General features: G+C 38.6%; 1 protein-coding gene across 1 annotated transcript in view; it reads right to left on the minus strand.

Moving 5' to 3' along the window:
- LOC103274258 (delta and Notch-like epidermal growth factor-related receptor) overlaps positions 1–19,811 on the minus strand; it is a 103,983-nt gene extending 84,172 nt beyond the window's left edge. Inside the window, exon 1 of the mRNA XM_008071720.1 lies at positions 19,676–19,811. Coding sequence (XP_008069911.1) covers positions 19,676–19,811 — 136 coding nt within the window. The remainder of the gene's footprint in view (positions 1–19,675) is intronic.
- Positions 19,812–20,650: the final 839 nt, after the last annotated feature.

Below are 20,650 nucleotides of genomic sequence, written 5' to 3' on the forward strand. Positions count from 1 at the left end.
CATGATCTATGGAAGCAAAAGATAACAAAATGACATCTTTAAGGTATTGGAAAAATAAACCTGTCTACTAGAATTCTACTTTCAGAAAAAATAACTTCTAGTCATGAGGGTTAATTAAGATATTTTATGACAAAGAATAACTGAGAAAATTTGTTGACAGCAAATCTAGCTACAGTACAAAAATATTAAAGTTATTTAAGCTGAGTGAAAATGATATGATAAAAACTCAGTTCTACAGGAAGATATCAAGACTACTAGAAATTGTATATTTGGGGATAAAGTTTTTTCCCTAGTTTATTTTAGAAAGCTAATAAAAGCAAAAAATAGCAACATTGAATTATGTTGTTGTAACATACAGAGAAGTAATATACAAGGTAACAATAGAACAAAGAGTAAAGTGGAGTTAATAAAATTATACTATCATGAGGTTCTTATTTTTGCATGAAGTGATTAAATGTTAACTCTACATAGACTCTGATAAGTTAAGGGATATATGGTAATCCCCAGAGCAACCACTAAAAATAAAACAGAAATGACAAAAAAAACTCCAGCAGTATAGCTTAAAAGCCAATTGAGAAAATAATATTTTAAAAAATATTCTATTTACCCCAAAGAAGGCAGAAAAGGAAGACTAAAACAAAGAACATATGAGACAGAAGAAAATAAATAGCAATGAAGTAGACTTAGATCCAACTACATCAATAGCTACACTGAATGTAAATGGACTAACACTCCAATTAAAAGACACAGATTATCAGGCTGTATAAAAAAAGCAATACCTAATTATATGCTCTCTAAAAGAAATCCACTTTACATACAAGGACACATAACAATTGAAGATAAAAGGATAGGCAAAAATACATTGTGAAAAAGAAAACATAAGAAAGCTAATGTGCTCTAATAATATAAGGTAGACTTCAAGACTAAGAGTATTATCTAACATAGAAAAAGACACTTAATATAAAAAATAAGCAATCCAACAGGAATGTCTCACAATCCTAAATGTGTAAGCATCTAATAAGAGAGCTTCAAAATACATGAAAGAAGAACTGTAAGTGAGACAAACAGAAACCATCAAAGAAAACCTCTTTTTTTTTGAGTTGGAGACTCACTCTGTCACCCAGACTGGAGTGCAGTGGCCGCTCCCAGCCACTGCAGCTTCGACCTGATGGGCTCCAGTGATCCTTCCGCCTCAGCCTTCCAAGTAGCTGGAACTACAGGCGCGCGCTACCATGCCCGGCTAATTTTTTTTTATTTATTGTGGAGATGAGGTCTCATCAAGTTGCCCAGGCAGGTCTCGAACCCACGGGCTCAGGCAATTCACTCACCTCAGCCTCCCAAAGTGCAGGATTACAGGCTGAGCCACCAAGCCCGGCTAGAAAACCTCTTTCTTAGTCACTGACAGAATAAATTGACAAAATAAGCTAGTGCATATGAAATTTGAATAACATATTATTTTCATGTAAACATGAAATAAATCAATCATTTCTGTAGAGGCATAAAATTATTCAACAAAATTCAATACCCATTAATTATTTTTAAAAAGGAAGAAAAACTCTCAGCAAACAAAAATAAAAAGTAACATTTCCTTCATTTTATATGATACATACAAAAAACTTATGGCTAACATTACATTCAATGGTGAAATAATAAATATTTCCCACCTGAGATAAAGAACAAAACAAAGATGGCTACTCTCAGGACTTACATTCAATATTTTACTAGAGGTTCGATACATGCAATAAGAAAATTAAAATAAAAAGATAGTGTATAGAAAGGAAAAATAAGACTCCTTGTTTATTATTTCAACCTATGATTTTATACAAAGAAAATCCAAAGGAATCTACAATAAAAATTATGGAAACTAATAAGCAAATTTAGCAAACTATCAAGGTACAAAGTCAATATATGAAAATCAATAGTATTTCTATACATTGGTAATAAGCAACTGGAAATAAAAAAATTTAAATGGCACTTATAATATTATCAGAAGTTTAAAATAAGAATAGACGTTTTAAAAGATATGCAAGACCTTTACACTAAAAACTACAAAACAGTGCCTACAAAAATTAAAAACACCTAAATAAATAAAGAGATATACCATGTTCATGGACAGGAAGGCTCATGTTTGTTGGGTTTTTTTGTTTTTTTGTTTTTTGAGTCAGAGGCTTACTCTGTCACCCAGGCTAGAGTGCAGTGGCACAATCATGGCTCACCACAGCCTCAATTCTAGGGTTCAGGTGATCCTTCCTACTCAGCCTCCTGAGTAGCTGGCATTACAGGCACATGCAAAAATGCCTGGCTAATTTTTTTATTTTTTATTTGTAGAGACAAGGTCTTGCTATGTTGCCTAGGCTGACTCCAAACTCCTGGCCTCAAGCAATTCTCCCCATGGCTTCCCAAAGTGTTGGAATTACAAGTATGAGCCACTAATTTTTTTTTTTTTTTTTGAGTTGGAGTCTCACTCTGTCGCCCAGACTGGAGGGCAGTGGCCGCTCCCGGCCACCGCAGCCTCGACCTGCTGGGCTCCGGCGATCCTTCCGCCTCAGCCTTCCGAGTAGCCGGAATTACAGGCGCGCGCTACCACACCCGACTAATTTTTGATTTATTGTAGAGATGAGGTCTCGCTGCCCAGGCGGGTCTCGAACCCGCAGGCTCAGACAATCTACTCACCTCAGCCTCCCAAAGGTGCGGGATTACAGGCTGAGCCACCGAGCCCAGCTTGAGCCACTAATTTTTATGCAAGTTCTTTTCAAACTGATTTACTACAATACCAATTATTTGGAAGTGTCTCATTGTTTGTAAATAAATCAAATTCTAATTGATAAATTATGTCAGTTTAATCAAGTAACTAACTTTTGTATGTCTCAGTTACCTTATTTTTTAAAATTGAAATAATTGGACAGCTACATGTGTCAGGTAGTTGTTGTTGTATCAGTAGAAAGAAGAGAAGAAGAGAAATTGTAGTGTTAAAAGCAATCACAAGTATTCGTTGAGATCTTATCATATGCCAGATACCTTAAGGAGCAGTTGGTAATTATTATCTCTTACGTATCACAACCATGGACTCAAATACAGTATACTATTACCTACTTTTATAAAAGAAAATTTAGAGACTTGATATTAGGAAACTAGCCCAGGAACACTCAATTAGTAAGTGGAAAAAGTAAGATTCAACCTGAGATCTCTCTGACTCCAATGTTCTGCTCTGAAGCTCCATGCTCTATGTTGCCTCACATAGGAGAGTTTGTGTAAAAGCATTTGACAAGTTGAAGGTGCTACACTAGTACAGGAAATTATGGTCAGATTAAATCCATAACTATTATAAATTGTGTATTTTAAGACAGCTTTAGAAAACTGAAATTACTGCAATGACAAATTTTGAATTCTGTGTATTTGCATAAATGTCCTGAGCCTAATTTGCCTATTGGTTCTCTGTAATTCCAATATCACATGGAGGATACTTTTGAACATTTATGAAACGAGAATCCTAAGAAATATACATGTGCTACCAATTCCTTATAAAATGCTTAAAATAATCAAGGTATCAAATTAAGAGCTAACAGATGTGGGGATGGCCTACTAATCTACTGATCAAAGCCAGATGTTGGTTGATTTAGAGCTAGCTCTTTGCTGCAATATATGTTACAGGTGCATTAATATCTACTTTATGAAATTTTGAACTAAAATTAGCTTGTAAACATAATGCTGATCACAGTAAGTTTGAATGTTACAATAGTTTCATAAATTACTTCTGAAGTCCAGATATGAAACAATGTATATTCAATAGATAGATATATAAATAAGCACCTATGCAATTGATTCCAAACTCAGATATTGTCTGATTTTTCCTTGTAAAACTATAGATGTCTGTGACTCAAAGCTAAACCAAAGTTGGCATAAAACACACCTCTGTATTGGATTTACAAAGTGTAGGGTAGTATGATGAATGCTAGTAAAAAGATATTTTACAACCTGAGGTGGAAAAGGCCTTGGGTCGCCTGTAGCTGAGACACGAGCACAACAGATTTTATCTTTCTAATAAACATTCTAAAAATAAACCAAAGGTCTCATTTGTTGTATTTTCTCTCTTCCCTTCTCCTTCTTCCTCTCTCTCTTAACATATATACACAGACATACGTTATACAGAAAGAGTTTTAAACTTCATCTCCAATACTAGGAACCTCTTTGCTTTGTCCCGTTCCTACCTAATGTTATAATTCTAAAAGAAATTATTTTAAAGCACCTCTGGTAAAGTTTCTCTTTTTATTAACATAGCTCTTCAAGAGCTTTGACTGATTAATCTAACAATAATGATCTCTTAAGGTAAGTGTTTTGAAAATTCTCCCCCCAGATTATACAAACTACATTAGTTATGGTAGCAAAAGTAAAAGGGCTGAAAAACAAAATTTAATATTCTTGAAGTCAAGTACATCCATGGACACATTCAAACTCCAAAACATGAAAAACGGTTATATACAACAACAAATGCAACACTGCTATGTGAGATAATCTAAATTAAAACTAAAAATGATAGTTGCATTCCTGAAATGACTAAAAGATTAATGAACTATAACAGAGGAATAATATAGAATCCTAACCAGAAGCCAATGAACAAATAAATATATTTGGATTTACAATACTCCTAGAAGAGAAGAAATTTTTTTTAAAAAAAACTGTTTGAGAATGTTAAAAAAGTGAAGAGATGATGATAAACATGATGCTATCTCTGGTGTGCAATAGTATATTTTAAGGGATGAAGACCTCAGGCGATGGACATAAGGAAATGTTGGAAATAAAACACAACAGCTGCAGAGAAAAGCTCCATCTCAAACATATGGAAGCAATGTTGGCAGCCAGGAAATTGATTGCAACAAGGGGAAAGTTTAGAAAGGATAAAAGATTAAAATAAAACATAAAATAGAACTACAAAAGAAACCTAAGGAATGAATAGTTAATGCAAAAAAATAATAATAATTTAGCTAGTTGACTGTTCCTTTAATGTTTTTACTTGAACCAATATTTATATGAATATGCCCGCTGAATATTTATTACATAAGTAAAAAGAAATCAACACCCTTGAGATACACCCATTATGGAAATCAGATATTTAAGATCAAAAGAAAACATTCCTTGGGTATTTTAAATTACAAGACAGTGAAGTCACTCTATGCATTGTCAGAAAGCTATCTGGGTGTCAGAAATATTTGCAATACTAATAAGGGAAACTATGCAATAAAGTGATACTGGCATATTTGTTGACAGTGTAAAGATCGTTCACATGAAAGAAACGGTATGCTCAGGCATTTAATGCTTATCTCATGATTTCACTGCCTTGACAAATGGTTCAAGTCAGAAGCCTGGGCATCAGTCATACCTGATTGTTTCCATTCTCTTACCCCCATATCCAAACAATTTGTGGATCTTATAGATCCCGTCTCCAAAACATATCATGAACTCAAATGATTTGTCTCATCTCTGTTGTCTCCATCCTAGTCACAGCCACAATTATTTCTCCCCATTACAATAGTTTTCTCTGAGGAAATTCCCTGTTTACTTCACCCCTACAACCAATTCTCCAAATAGCAATAAGAATAATTTTCTTAAAATGTTAATATTATCTTGACTTCCAGTCGTTCCTAGAATAAAATTTGACCCTCCATTGACCAGTCTGATCCCTCATTCTTTAGAAGCTGGCTCCAGTCGGGCTCCATGGCTCAGCCTGATCCTGCGCTTTGGGAGACTGAGGTGAGTGGATTGTCTGAGCCCACGGGTTCGAAATCCACCTGGGCAACTTGGCGAGATCTCATCTCTACAATAAATCAAAAATCAGCCGAGCGTGGTAGTGTGTGCCTGTAGTTCCAGCTACTTGGAAGGCTGAGGTGGAAGGATCGCCGGAGCTCAGCAGGTCGAGGCTGCGGTGGCCAGGAGCGGCCACTGCACTCCAGTCTGGGTGACAGAGTGAGACTCCAACTCAAAAAAAAAACAAAAGAAGAAGCTGGCCCCAGTGGTGTTCATTCAGGTGCCAGAAATAACAAGCCATTCATCACCTTGAGCCTTGACATGCCCTTTCCACTGCCTGGAAGTTCCTTCTACTATGCTTGCAGAGCTAGCTCTTCCTTATGTTTATGCCTCTGTGTATACATTAGAAAGACAGGCCTCCCCTTACCACTCCATTCTAGATGCACATCTGTTTTTTATTCTGTATCACAGCACCCTGCTCACCCCCTTCATAGCAATTTTCTTCATTTGTAATGACATAGTTGTATATTGGTTTACCTGTTTATCATCTGTCTCCCATTCCCAATGAGATCATAGGAGGGGGCATGTTGATCCCTCTCACCATTGAGCCTCGGCACTCAGCATAGTGTCAGAGCTACAGGAGGCATGCAGTAAGTATTTGTGGGATGGATGGATGGATGGATGGATGGATGGACGGACGGACGGATGGATGAGTGATTGAGAGCATAGTTCAATAGATCTATTGTACAACAGAGTAGTTAGAAAAAGCAAAATGATAAATATGGATTAGGTTTGGGAAGTTACAATGAGGGGATATGAAAAAGATGAATTTTAGTCATTAGATGTTTTGATCACAGATACATAGATGAATAATCACCAGATCAAAATAAAGGAAGGAAATTTAGTACATGAAGTATTCTGCTGAGTAGCACAGTAAAGCAAGAAGATAGACTTGACTCCCAAAGAGCTCATTCTTTAACAGGAAAGAACAGGACATATCTGAGACATATCTCACTGAGAACAAGTTGAGGTTATTTTTCCTTCCTGCAAACACTTATGGGATGATTCCAGCACGGCATGAAGGCTGAAGGGACTAGCCCAGGCTGTCAGCATGGGATCAGTGTGTGTAGCACTGGCTCTCATTGTGGCAGAGATTCAGAAGAAGAATGGACCATAATAGGGTGGGAAGGTCAGGAAAATCTCAAGGGAGAATTGGGTTTTCCACTGAGTCTCAAAGAAAGTCTGAGATTTGGCTCTGTAGACAAGAAAGAAGAATGATGTTAAAATCACAGAAGGGACTTCGGCCAATGTTTATGGAAAACTTAATTGGGACCACATTTGTTCTGGTTCTAAGAAAGAAGACAGTCATGCAAGATAAAGAGAAAGGGGAATATCTAGGAAAATCAATTAAAAATCATCAGACGTAGAAGACCCAACAGAATTGCATTTTAAATGTGACTTTTAATTTTTAAGAAAATCCATCTGAGAGAGCAACAAAGCACCTTAAGGACTTTTTATTTAGCAGAACAGAAAGACAAATTTAGACCTAAGACTGGAAGATGTAAAATAACTAGGCAATAATCAGAAAAATGTTAAATCGGCTCTCCCCCAGTTTAGACTAAATAAAAGAGCAGAAAGAGATAAAACGTTTAAAGTATACAGTTCAGTTATCTGAGCAAAAATAATTGCCTAGTAACAATGGAAATTTAGAGATTCGGTTCAAAGGGCTATATTTTCCTTTGGGTATTTGTTTATCTAACTAAGACTAACCGAGACCACTGATAGAAGCATGTGTCAGGCATTACTTTGAGATCTTACATTCTAGTAGGAAAACATACAGGAGAAAAACAAGTAAACAGGTATCCTCAGCTAGTGCTGCATGCTATTGAAGCAGGTAAAGGGTAGAGAATGATGGAGGCTGTGTTATATATTGTCGTTGGGGATTACCTAAATGATTCAAGAGACAGCCTTGTGAAAGTCCGGAAGAAGGATTCCGGAAAAGAGAGCATCAGGTGCAAATGCCCCAAGTAGCATTGGCTCCAAGGTGAACAGCGCCCGCAAGACAATTCCCAAGCCCTTGGTATGTTTGAATAGCAGCGGTGTTTGAATAGATAGGTGTTTGAATAGGTGGCTAGACAGAAGGGGACAAAAAGAAGTAGTAGTAAGAAATGAGTTTAGGCTGGGCTCGGTGGCTCAGCCTGTAATCCCAGCACTTTGGGAGGCCGAGGCGAGTGGATTGCCTGAACTCGCGGGTTCGAGACCTGCCCGGGCAACTTGGCAAGACCTCGTCTCTACAATAAACCACAATGAGCCGGGCGTGGTGGCACGCGTCTATAGTTCTAGTTACTTGGAAGCCTGAAGCGGAAGGATTGCCAGAGCCCAGCAGGCTGAGGCTGCGGTGGCCGGGAGCATGCTACTGCACTCCGGTCTGGGCAACAGAGTGAGACTCCAACTCAAAAAAAAAAAGAAAAAAAAGAAAGAAATGAGTTTGGAGAGATAGTCAGGGACATGCTGGCCCTGGACCACACTTTGGATGAAAAATCAGCAGAGATGTGAGGGGCAAGAATGAAAACATGCTAGCTACATTTTAGAAGTATCACTTTTCTCATCCTCTCCTCTTAAGGTTGCTCACCACCAAATAGCACCCCCACATATCAAGTTGTCTAAAACTTTCCGAAAGCTGGCTTGTACTCCCTGTGGCATTCTCCTTCTCCTCTTACAACCAAATTTGTCCACTTCTCTCTGTCTTCACTGTCACCACCCTAACGCATTTCACCATCACAGCTCATCTAAATCACGGTAATAGACCTCTAACAGGTTTCTCCAATTCTTGTCTTGCCTCAATCTATTCTTCCTCCTTCAGCCATAGTAATTTCTTCCAAGTGCTGAAATTCTTCTCTCCCCCTGCTAAACCCATTCATGGTACCCTCCTCCATGCTCTTGGATGAAGTCCAATCCCTTTAGTAAGGTGTTTAAAGGTCTGTACGAGCTGCCTACTAGTTACCTCTGCAGCCTTCTATCTTCTCTCTGTCACATTCCGCATTAAGGCTCTGGTGAACTGCATTCTGTTCCTCAAATATGCCACCCTCTCGTCATCACTCCTTGGCTATTCTCTCTTCCTGGAAAATGCTTCCCTCTATCTGCAGTACTAACTCATTCATCTGGTTGCTGGGTATCCATCATTTCCCTTAGAACACTTCCTGACTCTTCCTCCAGCTCCCAGTTCAGGAAAGTGATCCCTCTTCTGTAGTACCTACTCACCTCAGAAGAGTCCTGTCACATCTCTAATCATACTGTCTCCACTGTCTCTCATGACCACTATTCCATAAGACCCATGAAGCTGAAGTCACATCTGCCTTGTTCACTACTGAATCCCTCATGATTAACACAATAACTGCTCAAGGTAGGTCATCAACAAGTTGTACGTTAAATGATTGTCTTTTTAAAATACATTATGCCACATTCATATGATGGAATAAGTGTGGTCATAAAAAACAATTCTTTAGAAAAAATAATGAATGAGATAGGACATTAAGAGCCCATTGTTCAGTTAAAGAAGCTCATTTCAAAATAGAATGCCCAGTAAGACTCAATTTCAGTTTTCTAAAAAGGGCATTAATACAGAGACTTCAAATATGTTCACCTAACATTTAAAGTGATTTTCTCTTGGGGATGTAATTATAGGTTTTGGTTTTTTTGGCTTTCCCCCCCCCCCCCTTTGAGCTCATTTGAGCATAAATTTTCTTGATAACCGAGGCGAAAATGACGAAAATAATTTAATGTGCTGTGTAAAGTTGTAGGCTGTCACAGAAAATAGGACCATGGTCACATGCAGTGACAGTGGTCCATAGTAAATATAAAATCCCATGTGAATACCCTGGGTTACAGTGGCTAGAAGCATTACTAAGTGCAGAGTATTTGGGAGTAGAACGTGAGAAGGAGAGACTCTGAAAATGACAAATTCTTCATGGACATTACAAAAAAGTATACCTGGGGCAATTCTAAAGAGCAGTGGGAAAATATATTTAAAATAGGCTAAATTAGCTAAGGAAAGGCATAAGTATCTATCTTCAGCTGCCTTTTATAAATATATTAGGTCATAGGTGTTGAAATTAGGTTGGAAAAATTGAGCCAAAGAAAGGTTTATTTAGCCAAAACATAAAATAGGATAAAGCAATTAATAAAACATTCTTTCACTTTCATGGCTTTATGTTTGTTCAATGTTGCCTTAGGCCTGGGTTTCTCCGGATATTCCCTACCTTAAGACGCTTGTAGGAACTGGAGCTTCAGTAGCTCTGAATGAGGCCCAGGACTGCATCACATGATATTCTGGTCCAAGTTAAAGACAAACATTTCTCTCTAGCCCTGATTGTTTGTTGTGGTCTAACAAGGGATATACGTAAGGAGATAATTCTGCTGCAGGAAAAATGAAAATTATATTTGCTTCCAAGTGTGAGGTAATTATCCAGACATTGACTCTTTCCCCTATATCTGGCTTCTTTCTGCCCCTTCCCCAGGTAGCAACCTGTGGGCAAGGCTGGTCTCTGCAGGATATGCATACTCCCAGTAACAAGTCATGGGTACAGGTAATTGAGCAGAGCTGAAACCGATGTGTAATCAATGTAATTACATGTAATCAATGTAATTGTAAACACCAGGTAGCAATTTGATTAATCCACTTGCTTGCCTATAAAACTGTTAGCTGTATGGTCCTGAGGCACGGATTCTATCTTCACCAACTAGCCATCATCAGTGCCTCCTGTAAGTTCTAATAAACCAATGTCTTTCCCTGCTGGACCTCTGGGTGACTTCTTTAGAACATGTAAAGAACCTTACATGCAAGCCGTCTCAGAGTTGAGGTTGCCATGTTACACTAGGATATTTATATTTCTATTGTAAAGGCTTTGTTGCTTTGCAGAATGCTATGAACATTCTGTTTCTGATATGGAGAAGTAAGCTCATAACAAACAGATGCTTCCACAAACAACAACTGTAAACTCTTAACAAAAGCACAAAAAGTAAAAAACAATTACCTCAAAGTTTTGGAAAGTAAACCAAGGAGGTAAGTTTTGGAGAGGAGTCAAATATAGAGGAAGCAGCTGGCATGGAAAGCGTTTCATATTTGGGAGCTCTACCCTGAGGGCTGCCACAGCTGTGATGGTGGCACAAGGAGATTAAGACTCCAGCACAGAAACTGAACTTTCTGTCCAGAGGGGCCCTGGAAGGAGACCTGGACAGCCACACCACGAGGCGTGAAAGAGGGTTCTGAAAAAGGAGAGACCAGAGAAGGGTCCCAAAGTGTGAATATGAACTCTGCCCAAGTCTCTGGATGACCTCTAAATCACCCCTAAACCAGGCAGTGGAAGCAATGGAATGAGATGGGAGGCCCCACTCCTTGCTGGCATTACTTAGTTTGCAATGAGTCTAGCCAGTGAGATGCGCTTGCTTACTTTAGTGAACACTGGTTAATCCATCTTGGTTATATGAAAGTTTCCACCCATATAAAATGTTATTGTTGGAACAGTTTCGAGATATTTACTCACTCATTCATTCAACAAGTGTCTCATGTGTATTTAAGTGCTGGGTGCTCTAGGGGATACAAAATATCTAGTATTGCTGCCCTCAAGGAGCCTAGAGCCCCTAGAGGGAAAGTGGAAAGTGGATATGCAGCTAAACAGCTATCATGTGAGGTAGAACTTGATCGGAGAAGAGTTGGTGCAACAGAAAGATCATGAACTTCAGAGCCAGAAAAACCTGGGTTCATATCCTGGATGAATCAGAACCCTAGAACCTCAGGATTCACCTGCAAAATGATATATCTACCTTGCACAGCTGTTGGGAGGATTTAATAGTGACTTTTATCAATCATTCACTCTCTGTGAGGCACTGTTTTAAGCACTATATACTCATAGCTCAGTTAATCCTTATAACAACCCCTTTAGGTAGACACTAATACTACCCTCACTCAATGGATGGGGGAAACGAGGCATCAAGAATTGAAGTTTAAGTCACTTGTCCAAGGAGACCAGGGAGCAAGTGATCAAAGAGATTCAAACTCAAGCAGAAAAGTCAACTTGAGGCTCAGCTGTTAACTGTGAAGTTATGCTGAATAATAACCTCAACATGCCAAGACTGGTACTTGACACACAGTAGGCATTCAACAAATGGCAGATGGCATCGTGACTGTTATTGTCAGTGTGGATGCTGTTACTATTGCGGTGAGCCATAAGAAAGAAACAATAGTTGAAGTTCAAGACATGTGCCTAAATTTTAAAGTTAAAATGGTATAAGAATGCCAAATAATTGTCATGGGTCAATCTGGATATAGCTTAAAACCTCAAAATTTGTGTTTATCTGTTAGATATATCCTACTTCTTTTCAAAAATAAAAGCATCAAGATGTCATTGCTCATGTTTACCATTCATTCATCAGACTATAACTTCTGACTGCCAGCTGCTAGCACTAAACTGGGAACCAGAACCATTTCCAAAAGGGAATGAGCACCAAACCCATGAGAAAAGATCCAGGTCATTCACTAAAAGTTAGTGCAGTCATTGTCCCTACTGCTGGTGGAAAAGAGCAAGCAACCAAAATTCCATGCAGCGTCTTTATTTCAACAATCTCAGACAAACTGTGCTATGTGAAAAAGAAAAGAAATAAAAAGAAAAATGAACTTAGTTGTAAAACAAAATGAATCAGCATGCACCAAACATAGAAATAAAATTTTACTCACACTTAATAAGTCTTAATATCCTGCATTGTTTCCAAAAGGTAAAACTATACACCACATGGAACTCCAAAAATCTCAGCTGCTATGACTTCTAAATGAAGTGGTGATTTAGGGATAATGCCAAATTGTAAAAGAACAAGAACAGCATTCTATTCAGGCCTGTTAATTTTATGAGGACATGTTGCATGTTACTTTTGTAAATACATGTGGTTTTATGTGGTCCTAAGAGAGTGCTTTCACCAAGATTGTACATATCAGGATACTGGAAAAAACAACCGAATCCCAGAACTATATTGCTCCTAAATCCCTATTGGGTAACATGCCCAGTTTCTGAACAATACACATTATCTCAGAGATAACTTTCATGACATGTGTTGCTGTCGCCTGTAAATCCCTTTAAGATGAAAAGCATTACCACTGAAATTTGAGTTGGACAAAAGGATTTATATGATTAGATTACTCAAGGTTATAAAATGCAGAAAAACAAAATAGTTGGGGTAAACCCTTGGAAATTGTTGCAATGGAATTTAACCTGTAGGACCTTTGGGCCAACATATAAGTTTAGACCCCCAGGCCTTCCCTAGAGTCACTTAAAAGTTTTGAAGATTTTTCTCTATAAATATTACTTGAAACAAGATGGATTTATTGGCTCAGTAAGTGGTTCTTCAACTGATATGTCTGAATTGAAGACTTTTAGGAATAGGGTGCCTTCAAGGTAACAGTCAACCTTCATTATTTTACCACAAGGTAACAAAGAGTAGAAGAGATAAAATTATATTAATCACCCAAGGTGACATGAAAAATTAATAAACATCATCATAATAGCCAACATTTATTTACTTACTATATGCCAAGCACAGTGCTAAGGACTTTTTCTATGCTTCACACTGGCCTATAAGGTAAGTACTAGTATCACTGCTGTTTTATAAATGAGAAAAATGAGCCTCAGAGAAGCAAAGAGCCTGTAAAAAGAAGTGAGTCCAGACTTCAAACCAAAGCAGTGTGACCCCAAAACCAACATTAATAATCACTCCTCTCTACTGCCTCACTATTGGGCCCAGATTCAGGTTGAAAGACCAGGCCACAGAAGAGCACCAACTCTCCACGTTTGGCTATGGGAGTTTCCAGTTTATAAGATCTTCAGCATCTGATAGCACTCTAAAAGTAATAGGACTGAATTGAGTCTTCTCATTGTAATAATTGCCCTCAGAATTTTAGTGCAAGAACAGTTAATAAAAATTCTATGCATCTATAATTCTATCAATAGGAATGGCGCTAGAAAATATCTTTACAGTAGAGTTTTTAAAATGCATTAGGGCCAGATGTGATGGCTCATGCCTGTAATCCCAGCACTTTGAGAAGCCTTTGGGAGGATCGCTTGAGGACAAAAGTTCGAGACAACGCTGGGCAACATAGTGAGACTGCGTCTCTACAAAAAATAAAAATAAAAAGTAAAAAATTAGATAGGTATGATGGTATGTGCCTGCAACTCAGGAAGTTGAAATTGATTCTGGGTGGGGTGTGGTACAAAATCAGTGGATTCTTTGGCTTGTTTCTGAAATGAATTTGAGAGAGACCAGAAAAGTTTATTAGAAAAAGAAGGGAGAAAAGAGAGGGTGACAAGCCAGAGCTAGCATGGGCAAAAGAAACCACACTTTTTGCTCTTTACAATATACCTGACACACCTTCACAATGATTGATATGATAAAGAGGGTGGAGCTTAGGTAACCATCACTAGAGATTGACAGTGCTGGGCTCCTGACAGGAGACAAGGGGAGGGTGGTCTTTTCCTGACCACACTGTCTTTTGTAGGAGACCTGCCAGACGTTTCCAATTCACAAGTTCCTAAACTACAAGGTGGTTTTATAATCATTTCTATGGCTTTGGTTAGTTAAGAGGTAGAATTTGGCCTTCAGGCCTTTACAGAAAACCTGAAAGATTCTTAGTGATTATTATGCTAAACCATGAATTGAAAGGCTGGGCTGTCCTATTCTTGCATCTGGTGGAGTTTTCTTTTGATTTGCCAAGGGGGTGGGGCAGACTGTAGCTTGGCCTGCAGTAAAATGTAATTTTAAAAATATCTGAATGTTTCCTAAAACCTGCCTATGGAAAATTTATCTATCCATGTCTAACCTGTGCTAACTACCCTACCTCAAGGTGAAAGGATCACATAAGGGCAGGAGACTATGGTGAGATGTGATCAGGCCACTGGACGCCAGCCTGTAGTAAGATCCTGACTCAAAAAAAAAATTCCTTTTTTGTTTGTTTGTTTGTTTGTTTGGAGCCTCACTCTGTCGCCCAGGCTGGAGTGCACTCATGGCCACCCCAGCATTGACCTGCTGGGCTTTGGTGATCCTTCTGCCTCAGCCTTCCAAGTAGCCAGAACTATAGGCGCACGCTACTGCGCCTGGCTAATTTTTGATTTATTGTAGAAACGCGGCCTCACCGACTTGCCCTAGCTGGTCTCAAACCCACAGGCTCAGGCAATCCACTTGCCTCAATCCCCCAAAATGCTGGGATTACAGGCTGAGCCATGGAGCCTGGCCTCAAAAAAATTTTTTAAATAAATAAAAATATAAAATGTATTATATAAAATAACATTTCCTCAAAATAGTGCACAAAGCCCCATATTCTCACTTAGGTCTCTGATTGCTATGTGCATCCTGAAGGGGTGGGGAATAAAAATTGAGAGGCTAAAGTAACGATGATGACTGGATAGTATTCAAATTTTACATATATATATTCATTACTTAAATACCAATATGCAGTGATCCTAAATATTACAGACATCTTCAGAATTAAATGCATTTTGCTTAAAATTTAAGACTCTCAAAGTTAGAAGCAAACATAAAGACAACCTCAAGGTAAACAGTAAATTCATAAGCAATCCTGCCAGTGGTTGCTGATTGTGATTTGTGATTCAATAAGGTAGATATAAAAAACACTCATGATATTTTACTTTTATTTCTTATCGTCTCCACTGTATCCTGAATCTGAAATTAGATTTTTCCATATAAATCTAGTAAAAGTTAAGTAGAAATTCAAAGAAAAGGCAGAACCCATTAATGAAGGATAAAGATCTCAGCATAGAAGAGCAGGCATGAGCTGCTGACTCGGAACTTTGGGGAAGGACAGCAGTCAAAGAAACAGTGCCCAGGAAGGAATTCAACCTCTGAAGGCCTGGCCCAGATCAGGTGGAAAAGGGTCCTTGAAGGAAACAGGATGAAGATGAAAAGGTCGGAAAAGAAAAAGGATATAAACGTGCAATGGTGAAAGCTCTCTCCTGAGGGAAAACCGATTTTTAACAGGTTTCTGATCTGAGAGGAATTGTTGTAAAAGGATTTCACTGTACTTACAAAAAAAAGAAAGAAAATGTTCTCACTTCTTCCAGATTTAAAAATTTAAATGGCAGAGACATCTAGAAGTTTACTTTGCATGTGTTCTACTCATTATTATGGTTACAAAGATAATCTCTAATAATGAACATAACAGGAATTCCTCTAAAGAATATATTCAGAGATGGTGGAGGACAGTGGTTAGGAGCACTGGAGCCAAGTTGCCTGAGTTTCCATTTCGGGCTGTGTGATCTCAGGCAAGTTATTACCCTCTTGTGCTTCAGTTTTCCAATCTGTTAAATGGAAATATTAATAGTATGTGCTTCGTAGATTGTTGTGGGGATCAAATTAGTTTGTAGACATAGTGAGTGATAGCTGAGTGTTGCCTTTTTTTTTTTTTTGAGTTGGAGTCTCACTCAGTTGCCCAGACTGGAGTGCAGTGGCAGCTCCCGGCCACCGCAGCCTCGACCTGCTGGGCTCCGGCAATCCTTCCGCCTCAGCCCTCTGAGTAGCCAGAATTACAGGTATGCGCTACCACGCCCAGCTGATTTTTTGATTCATTGTAGAGATGAGGTCTCGCTGCCCAGGTAGGTCTCAAACCCGCGGGCTCAGGCAATCCACTCACCTCAGCCTCCCAAAGGTGCAGGATTACAGGCTGAGCCACCGAGCCCGGCTAAGTGTTGACTTTTATAACTAAATCATTTACCAAATATTAATGAATCTCCCAGTAACTTAAGACATGGCCTATGGGCAGAGTTTGAGAGTAGGTGATGGCAAGAAGAATAATAAAAGACATTTCTTCCCCTCAAAGAATAACACAAGGGAGAAGGACAGACAGAATCAACACAAATGTACAAAGGAGAAACAGAAAAGGAGGCAGGTGAGGATCAAGGGCGGGCTCAGAGCTCCGGAATGTTCTATAGTTGTAAAGTATTTCTCAGAGTGGCTTTCATAGTGGGGCTGATGTGAGAAGGATCCTGGAGACAAAGGCTCTTTTTAAAGTGCAAAGTGCTCTATAAATATTAGTTGCTGCTGACAGATAAAAACATGCACTCTAAGAATAGGCTGGTGGGAGGGGCTGTTTTAAAAATGGCAGTCACCAGCTATGTGCTCCTGTTAAGAGGCTTCAACACATTCCAGTGAATTCTTCTAAATAATAATTAGAGTCTTCTTTTTCCTGGCCAGTCTTCAATGAAGATAAACCTCTAAATTAAAGTCTTCAAAGTGGGAAGTTCATGTTCATCTTTTCTATTCTATTCTAGAGCATTGCATTTTCTTAAGGCTTTATTTAGGCAGGATGGAGGAATCGATAGGCCACTGGATGAAGAAGACATGTCCCTGGATGATCCTTCGTCCAGATTCATACGGCACCTGCCCTGCTGACATATCCACTTGGATGTCACAAGGGTCTCTCAAACCCAACACATTCAAAATAGAACACAGCTCTGGTTTTCCTGTTTCTCCCTGAATGGCACAACCAGCCACAAAGTGAGAAGCCACAGACTTGCCATCTCAGACTCCCTCACTGTCCAGGTCCCATCCTTCTCCAGGCTCCCTCATCTGCCTCCAAAGTCCTCCCAAATTCATTAGGGTCTCTCTTTTAAGTTCCATCTTTCTATTTCTAACAGTCAACATCTATTTCCTGAACTTCCACAACAGTCCCCAGACTTTTCTCCTATTCCCACTCTTGTTTCTCTCCAATTTATGTTCAGTACTGTTCCAGAATGAAAAGCTCAAATTCCCCTATTTAAATTCACCAATGTTTTAAATAATAATAATAATTATGAAAACAATAGTAATAAAATAGCTAAAATTTACTGAGCACTGAGCCAGGTACTGTGCTAAGCACTCTGTCTGTATCACCTCATTTAATTCTTATACTGACCCTATGAACGAGGCATTATCATCACTTCCATTTTACAGATTCAAACACCAAGACACACAGAGGTATGAAGTCATCTGTCCCATGGAACAAAGCTGGTAAGTAGTGGTAAAACTGGGCTTCAAACCTTGGCCTTGGACTCCCTCCCCTCTAGGATAAAGATGAAATGTTTCACTGAAGCCACCAAGCCCTGCAAGCCTTGCCCTGGACGCATCCGCATCCACCTGCTGTCAGCACGATCTTCCTCATCCTCTTAGTTCAGTCATGCCCTCAACTGTGCCATCTCCTCCATCTTCTCTCTCAAGGTCTTTGCATGTGGACATCTCTCCCAATTTCCCAAGGCTAGGCAGATCCCTTTTGTGCATCTTTGAGGCACCTATCCGTGCATGTAATTACAATCTTATCTGTGTATGCACCATGGGAGGGGCTGTCTCAGCTTTGCTTAGCATTATATCCTAGCACCTAGCACAGTGCCTGGTATACAGGAAGTGTTTATTGTATCTTTATCGACCAGGAAATTGAAGTATGAATGAAAGCAAAAATCCTCGTTTTAAGGACATCCATTATTACCAATGTGATTTTGTGCAAATTACTCCCTCTCTGTAACTTTCTGGAAACAATCCCACGAATAACAATAATAAGGCACTTTGGAGTTCTTAAAGCTCCTTCACAAAAATCACAGTTGATTCCAGAACTACCCTGAAGTCCACCCTTGACTAAAGGGCAAGGCTTTCAATCAGAATTAGATGGGAACAGACTAATCGAGGGTATGAGAGAGCTTTAAAAACTGCAAAGTACTCTGTATGTGAGTGAAAGTTGGTGCTGCTTGCTCAGTCATCAGCACTGGACAACGTTTCCAAGGTTCCCCTATGTTTTAGAAGGTCAAGCCCACACTGCAAAAGAAGAAGCAGAGGGTGAAGAGCGGGTCTCATCAAGCACACTGAACTCATCACCGGCACACACAGCCAGAAAGGGAGTTAGCTAGGTGGGCCACAGTCATCCTGCCCTGCCCAGGTGACCAAGAAGACAACATCTTCCCTTCTTTAGTTGATGTTCAGTTCTTCAAAATTAAAGTATGAAGTGCTGCCAATCACAGGGGAAGCTCCTGAGGCTCCCAGCACTCAGGTTATCTGAGAGGCAGTGGCCTCTTATCAACTCCTATCCATATCACTGCTCTCCCTGAGTCTCAGCTACAGGCAATCTGGGATAATTTTGAATACAGAGATATTTCCCTACACACTCAGGCTCTATATTTAATCTCTGCGGAGGCTGTGACTCTACGTAGTTGTCAGTGTCACTTCTGTGGATCAGGAGTTTACATGCTGGTTTTTTTTTTTAAAAATCTAATATCATGTTATTCTAACAACATTAAAGATTTAAAGTAATCCCTTCCATAACATCCCTCCAGGCAGAAATGGGGACAAAACTTCCTCAAAGTACAAAATAATTCCTTGGACACCAGCTTGATAGCTGTGATTATCTGCCTACTTCCTTGGGTTAAACTATGCTGACAGTAAAATTGATTTTTAAAAATAAAAGTAGCCCTAAAGATGTGACTTTCTAGATGAGTTGAATTTTCTAAGACTTTATAAAGTTGATTTAAAATCAGAAGCATATAAACTTTACGTTGAATTTTAAATGTTAAATGGTATCAAAAACCAAATAATTTAACAAAATAGAAATCTTAAGAAAAATTTTGACATTAGAAGGAGACTCCATTTTACTACAGTAATTCATTTTTAATGTATAAATAAAATCACAGCAATTCCTAGATTGTCTAATCTTCAAACAATTTTCAACCTACTTTTTTGCATAAAGTAAAAAAAGGAGGGGACTATCTCCTATGCTTGTTTTATAAATGAAACAAAATAGGAAGTTTTCTTGTGTAAAGTTTCACAGAAGTTTAAAGTGCAAAGCTGATCAAATTAGATTATGGTTTAAAATGGAAAAGGTAAAAGGTATTCCTGGATAATAAATAATAGTTACCTTCTAGACACTGGCAGGTGAATCCATTGAGACTAGAAATGCATGTTGCTCCATTCCTGCATGGGTCTAGGATGCAATAATCAATCTTGGATTGGCAAAGTTCTCCAGTATAACCTGAATGAAATAAAATGTTCATTTTATAAAATATTCTATGACACAACCACCATGCACCATCCTCCCCTCCTCCAATGAATTGATGGACTCAGCTGGTGCTTACTCATAAAGGCACCAGCCTTCAGCTAACATCCTTGATCTAATTTAGTTCTATAAATGGTGATAATTTAGAAACAATCATAGAAGTTTAGAATCATTGTTCAAAAATTATTTACTTTGCAAAAAGCATTACTGCAAAGAGCCACTTTTCTTCAGATTTAGATCCATGTTTTATCTTGAAATACTAGTCAGAACCTTCAGACGCTGTCTCCAATGATAGCTTCCTTATGACATAAGAATTTACAAAGTTCTGCTTCAGCTAACTGAGATGATGGCCACATTCCCTAGACCATCACAGTACCTATATAAAAAGCATTAGGAGAATGTCTAATGACCACCCGTATATCTAATCCTGAATTGTACCCCACTTCTTTAAATTTAAAAAAGGAAAAAGAAAAGAAGACGTCTATGTACTAAATTTTTAATTTACAATATTTTAAAGCTAGAAGAATTCATCTGTGTCAATTCTGTGTCCTATCCCCTCAGTTTAAAGAGAAGGAAATGGAGGCACATGTAATGCTAAGCACATTAATATGTTTTTCTTAATACTTGTTTGAGTCACAAATCCAACTCTAATTCTCTATGAAGCAAGCCTCTTGTGGTGATTTTATTGGACTGTAACACACACATGTGATGAGGAAATAAGAATGTAAATCTATCAGAACACCTGTGCAGTCAAAAAGCTATAAATAAATTTCAGTTTTTTATGAGTTTTGAAAACAAAGACCCCCAAAAGACAAGTTTTTAAAATAACATGCTAAT

The sequence above is a fragment of the Carlito syrichta genome, unplaced genomic scaffold (genome assembly GCF_000164805.1).
Source record: "Carlito syrichta isolate Samal-C Ts95f unplaced genomic scaffold, Tarsius_syrichta-2.0.1 Scaffold314676, whole genome shotgun sequence".
Classification (NCBI taxonomy): Eukaryota; Metazoa; Chordata; class Mammalia; order Primates; family Tarsiidae; genus Carlito; species Carlito syrichta.